This window comes from Dermacentor silvarum, chromosome 1 (genome assembly GCF_013339745.2).
Source record: "Dermacentor silvarum isolate Dsil-2018 chromosome 1, BIME_Dsil_1.4, whole genome shotgun sequence".
In the NCBI taxonomy this organism is placed as follows: domain Eukaryota; kingdom Metazoa; phylum Arthropoda; class Arachnida; order Ixodida; family Ixodidae; genus Dermacentor; species Dermacentor silvarum.
The window spans coordinates 191,211,372-191,218,077 of NC_051154.1; the positions used below are offsets into that span (position 1 = coordinate 191,211,372).

The following is a 6,706-nucleotide window of genomic DNA, read 5'->3' on the forward strand; positions in this document are numbered from 1 at the left end:
CGGATATCGCAGGGCCCTTTAAGATTAAAGAATTGGACATTGCAGAGGATCGACTTTACCAGGTTAGTGAGACTTAATGCCACAAGGCTTTTCTATACTTGAAGCTTCTCAAAGTGGAGATAGGTGGAAGAAACAAATCCCAAGCCACAGTGCGCAATTTTAAAATATCTTCCCGCTGGCACCACCCTTTTTAAAGGAGTACTGACATGACATTTGTCATTTTTTTAATGTTAAACGAAGGTTCAAGCCCTGTAAACCCTCCCCCCCCCCCCCCCCAAAAAAAAAAATACTGGCTTGCATCAGAATGCCCTAAATAAATTACACTTATACTTGTTTCTACGAACTAGTTTCAGTACCCAGGGGTGGATGCGACTCATGACAGACTGGCTCACTCTGTTCTTGCAATCTCGCTGCAGCGGTCATGTGAATGCAACCAAAAGAAATGCACGAGTACTCATCTTTATGAGCAGGGTCACCATATCTAGCTATATATTGCTACACAATTTTGGCAAATGTTGCTCTGCATCATGACAATGACACCTAGTCTGCCATTTCAAGACCAACTATATAAAATTACAATATCTTGTCCCAACCTTCATTCCTGACATTTGTCATCCTTTTGCATGCAAGTAGTGTGTGGTAGTTTAAGTATTCAAAAAATGTGTTTGTGCTCCTTCAATAAGTCTTCTTTTATTGGAATGGGCACACAACCATGCGGGTGGGAAATGACACATGGATGGCTATTCATTTGTGCTACATTGACTTCATTTGCTCATTTAGTCAGCAACTGTGTGGTGTGCACCAGAAGTTTTCTACAAAAGTTCCTAGACGGAACAGTGGCACTACTCTCTATGAGAGTTGCAGGCATGGCAGTTCAGCCAGCACGAGATTGATGGTTAGCACATGGATTTGCCTAAACTTCGTCCTTCTGGCTTCACACGGCTTTGTGACTTTGCAAACTGATAATTATAAGTGCTACAATTCACTGTCATTATGCATGTGGGCGAAGTCTTTTTGCCTTCAGCGTTTAGAAAAGAAAGGATGGCCTTGTAATTTAGGCCGATAAAAAAAGAAAGCATAGTAAACAAAGCCACACGTACGAAGATCAGACGAATACATGTACAGAGCTCAGCGATCGAAATGCAATACTCAGTGTGTGGCTGCAGGCACTTTTTTGCCGATGGCATCAACTGGTACACAGCCGATGCATTTTTGCATCACATAAAAGCAAGTCTTAGCGATGCACTGCGACTGCACTTGGCCCCTCGGCGATCAATCATCCAGGACTCTCCAGTGGCACATCAAGTGCCGGCCACCATGCACTCCGATTATAGACTTTCAATCGTTGAGTGCTGTGCAAACCATCATTCTCATAGCAGCTGAACATTAGCAGTGTTAGAGCTCCCTGTAGTAATTTCAGCAGGAAACTGTGTGCACAAATCATGGCATATGCTGCCATGGTGAAACAAGTGCATTATGTCCTTAATGGGTTAGTACAATCAAATCAGATGGACCTGCATTGGGCTCAAGATGAATGACCACTATGGGTGGTACTGGTTAATGCCAGAAAACTGCACTTATCGAGCATGCACACTGCCTTCCACTAGGTTTGATCTCTACTTTGAGGCCAGTACACACATCAGTTCTGGACATGCAGAGTCTTCAGCCCGACACTGCAATCTTGGTGCTCCTAAATCAATCTGATTATGAGGCACACCATGGTGGCGACTCCAGATTTAATGTGCACCTAAGTCTAGGTAGGAGTGATGTTACATTTCACCCTCATGTAAATGCAGCCACCACAGCACAGATCACACCTGTAACCTCAGCAGTGCAATGCCATAGCCTCTGGGCTAACGCGGCGAGCAAACCCAGCTGTCCTTGGCACTACTATGTTAAGCTGCAAGTTATTTTGCAACACTGAAGCAGTGACCATTTGTTCACAATATTCTGTAGAATGTAGACATGCACTCCATAGGCAACTAGAGTGCACACATTACCAGATGAAAGAATTCTTTTTCCTGGCTTCCATGTTCCAAAAACACTCCAAGCATATATATACCACATAAGATGTTCGCATGCGAAACAAATGTAGCAGCTGTTGGTGCAACCGCTACACTATTTGGGAAAAGTGCTGTAGTGAGCTATATTTGCAAAGTGGAACATAAGTTATGTACAAGTATTTATTTGACACCCCATGTAAAAAAAACCCTTCAAACATAACTTAAGTTACGAGTTGAGTTTGTACACAGAATGAGGATGGCAAACAAGTCCAAGAGAACACATAACTAGCAAAGGATAGGTGGAACTAGATGTGTTGGCCAAATGATGAAGCTTGTGATCGTAAACAGATGAATTATGAGAGTCACAAAGTGCCATCCACCCTCTGGAAGTCCTAGCCTTTCCTACAGTTCATCCTTTGTCGAGTCATCCTTGTCCGTTGGTGGAGGAGTGCCACCAGAGTACAGTTTGGCCACAATGGGTTGGACAATTTCTTCGAGAGACTTCTTTTGAGCCTTGAGCTGCTCTGCATCAGCGTCAGGATTCTGTTCCAAATATTTGATAGCTTCATCCACAGCCTCCTTGATCGTCGTTTTCTCCTTGGCATCCAACTTGGCACCAAGCTTCTCCTTGTCTTCGACCTGATTTTTGAGTGAATAGGCATAGGACTCAAGTTCATTGCGGGCCTCGACCTTCTCTTTGACTTTCTTGTCGTCATCAGCAAACTTCTCTGCATCCTTGACCATCCTTTCAATGTCCTCAGGAGTAAGCCTGTTCTGGTCATTGCTGATGACTATCTTCTGCTTGTTGCCAGTGCCCTTGTCTTCAGCACTGACTTTCAGGATACCGTTGACATCAATCTCAAAGGTGACCTCAATCTGAGGCACACCACGTGGTGCTGGAGGAATTCCGGTCAGGTCAAACCTGCCCAGCTGGTGATTATCCTTGGTCATGGGTCGCTCTCCTTCGTACACTTGAATGGTTACCGTTGATTGATCATCAGAGGCTGTGGAGAAGATCTGGGACTTCTTTGTGGGAATGACGGTGTTGCGAGGGATCAGTTTGGTCATAACACCACCAACCGTCTCAATGCCAAGGGTCAATGGGTTAACATCAAGAAGTACAAGATCACCAGTGTCTTCCTCTCCTCCAAGGACACCAGCCTGCACAGCAGCACCATAGGCCACAGCTTCATCTGGATTGATGCCCCGGGTGGGTTCCTTGCCATTAAAGAACTCCTTCACCAGCTGCTGCACTTTAGGGATCCTGGTAGAGCCACCAACCAGCACAATTTCGTCCACGTCGCTCTTCTTCAAATCGCCATCCTCAAGTACCTTCTGGACTGGTTTCATGGTGGAACGGAAGAGGTCCATGTTCAACTCTTCAAACTTAGCACGTGTCAGAGTCTCACTGAAGTCTTCTCCATCAAAGAAGGACTCTATTTCAATCCGAGCCTGGTGAGCAGTTGATAGTGTACGCTTCGCCTTTTCAACCTCGCGACGAAGCTTCTGCACAGCACGATTGTCCTTGCGCACGTCCTTGCCGGTTTTCTTCTTGTACAGCTTTATAAAATGTTCCATTACACGCTGGTCAAAGTCTTCTCCACCTGCAAATACAAATGAAGAAATGTTAACAATGCAGCCTAAGTGTCACTTTCAAATAAGTACTCAGTGCAAGAAACCAACTGTGGAATGCACTTGGCCACTAATGCAATAACCCTACCCACAAAGTTAAACAAGCCCATAGCTGGAATTTTCCTAATGTAACAGATTAGCTGATGGGGTATATTGTCCAATGCAACACTGGGGCTACGAGACGCCATAATGGAGGGTTGCCGGATTTAATGTGCTCCAAGTTTAAGCAGAGCATTTTTTTTGCTTAATTTTATTTTGCCCCCATCAAAATGTGGCCAAGAACCTAAACCATGACCTCATGCTCAGCTGAAATAGCCACTGTAGCAGATTTCTTAATGTCCATTACTGCATCTAATCCTCTGCTGCAGTGGCTACCTCAACATTATTTTCGTTCAATTTCGGTCCCGCATGCCACTTTACTGTAACACCGACTAGGAACGAGGCCAAGTAATAGGATTCACAAAACAGTGGATACAAACCAAGGTGAGTGTCGCCATTGGTAGACACGACTTCGAAGACGCCATTGTCAATGGTCAGGAGAGAGACATCAAAGGTTCCACCGCCCAAGTCAAAGACCAAGATGTTCTTCTCGCCCTCCTTCTTGTCAAGACCATATGCAATAGCAGCAGCAGTGGGTTCATTGATGATTCTCATCACATTGAGACCTGCAATGGTTCCGGCATCCTTGGTTGCCTGGCGTTGGGCATCGTTGAAGTAGGCTGGCACAGTCACAACCGCATGGGTTACTTTCTTGCCGAGGTAAGCCTCTGCAGTTTCCTTCATTTTAGACAAAACCATGGCAGATATCTCCTCGGGGGCAAAAATTTTTTCGTCTTTTCCTGAAGTCTTAACCTGCAAAACAGTATTTCCCATAAGAAAAAAAAAATGCAATGGCACGGCATTTGAAAATGACAAGATTCAAGCATGTGCAGAGGCACATTTTTAAACTGAACTACAGATATACGACTGAGGCCTAAAAAATATATATCAAAGGTTCATGCAGACGAGAGAAGGAAATACTAACCACAATGTGAGGTTTGCCATTCTTTTCCTTCACAATAAATGGGAAGTACTTGACATCATGCTGGACAGATGGGTCAGTCCAGTCACGACCAATAAGCCGCTTAGCATCAAAAACAGTGTTCTCAGGATTGCTTGTCAACTGATTCTTAGCAGCATCACCAATCAGACGTTCCCCTTCAGCAGTGAAAGCAACATACGAGGGCGTAATACGGTTTCCCTGATCATTGGCAATAATTTCCACTCGCCCATTCTTGAAGACACCAACACTGGAAGAGAAAAAAATTACACTTTACACACTTGTAATAAACGAAAGGACCTCGCATGGGAGTCCTAACACAGCATAATAAATAAATAACAATCACTGGGACATATTACATGTTAAACGTGGCCTAAAACGCTTACCATGAATATGTTGTTCCCAGATCAATGCCAATGACAGTGCCGACGTTTTCTTTGTCTTTCGAAGCGTCACTGTCTTTCTTCGCAGAGGCAACGGCAGCGATCAAGAGCGCTGCCGTGAGGCATAATGAAACTTTTTGCATCTTGTAGGCACCTGCAAGTGGCAAGGGAAGCAATTACAATCTGGTGCTACCAAACCGGCTACACATACGCAAGGTCACTAACGGTCAGGCACCCCGAACAAGTGCATACGTCGCTCGGTTAAAACCTTACGGCAAAATAAAAAATAACTCAATGCCGACATTCAGTTCACTAGCGGAAATGTGCTGCGTATCGACGGGAAAAAGGTAAGTACGCCTCACAAGCCTGCGAAAAGAGTAGCACCACTTACACTTGCAACGAAACCGGCAACATCTAGCGTTAAGCATGTTAGCCTACCCATATTACAAATTCCGCATCTATTTAAGAAGTACTAGTGATGAGCATAGTACCCTGATTGCGCATAAGTTGTACATATACAAGAGGTGAGGAAAAGTAACGGGAGAATGGCTTTCAGATTCAAGTCCACGTCAGCACAAGACGTGCACTTGAAACTGACGTAGCCAGTGTCGGCGCGAGTACAAACGAAATCAATAACTACAGTATTTACAGAACATGCGCAGACAAGAGCAGTGTAGACTACGAATAAGCGGTATATTCTCGGCAGTCTGGCACCGGTGCACGACGCCTCTTACGATCTGCCGGGATAGCACTAAGCTGAATAACACAGTATTATGTCTTCAGTAGTGTAGATACTAGTAAAATGCACATTAGTATGTAGAAGCACTAATACGTACAATTCGCGCTGGAAACTCCAGACGAGCACTGACAACGGAACGCTCAGACAGCCGGTACAACTCCGCAACCGCTTACGAACAACTGGATTCACGCCGAGTAACTGACAGACACCAGTTGTATGGAAGGCATGGTATAAGAGGCGGCTTCTCGTCGTGGCGGCACCGCATTGGTCAGATAGGAACAAACCGAGCCTCATGATTGGTCAGATTCAAGGCACGTGGTACTACCAACAAACGACACGTAGCCTTCTAGCTTTCGCATTCCTGATTAGACTAGAAAACACTAGAAAGGCGAGGGGTGTGGTGACACGTATAGTGTCGCGCTGTTTTGGTTTTTTAAGTCTGTTGAAAAAATATTTTTTAAAAAATGATGTGATGTTTGAAGAGCAATAAAAGAAAAATGCATGTCCATCAGAGTAATGTTGCCATACAGCAACGTTGTGACGAAACTGCTAGCGTCATGGTTCTGACAAATTTAAAGCGTGAAAAGGAATTTTGTCCTCATGTTTGTTCACGTTATGACTGCGTTCATAATTTTTTTACAAACGCGTTTGCATCAACAATCATAAACACGCTGCTACAGGACATTATACGGAACGGGAATTAGAAGGTAACATAATAGAAAGTACGGGAATGTTCTCGTAAGGTAAACGCGACCCGAAAACCGAAACTTACACAAATTTTTGGATGTACGTAAGTACGTTATTTTTTTTAAAGCTATGCAATAACAATATTTTATGCTAGTAATATCTTACGCAAAACCTTCAATCACTTCGTAACAGCACCACAAGAGTTTACACCACGTTTACAAAT

At 44.2% G+C, this 6,706-nt stretch overlaps 1 protein-coding gene across 1 annotated transcript; it reads right to left on the bottom strand.

The window, feature by feature from the left end:
- Window positions 1-2,165: 2,165 nt before the first annotated feature.
- LOC119436552 (endoplasmic reticulum chaperone BiP) lies at window positions 2,166-6,044 on the bottom strand. The gene is made up of 5 exons (XM_037703431.2): window positions 5,894-6,044; window positions 5,061-5,211; window positions 4,660-4,924; window positions 4,115-4,487; window positions 2,166-3,607 (listed from the first exon to the last, which is right to left on the bottom strand). Exons 2-5 carry the CDS (start codon window positions 5,198-5,200, stop codon window positions 2,406-2,408), a joined length of 1,980 nt encoding a protein of 659 aa, XP_037559359.1. The 5' UTR covers window positions 5,201-5,211; window positions 5,894-6,044; the 3' UTR covers window positions 2,166-2,405.
- Between the last annotated feature and the right edge of the window lie 662 nt (window positions 6,045-6,706).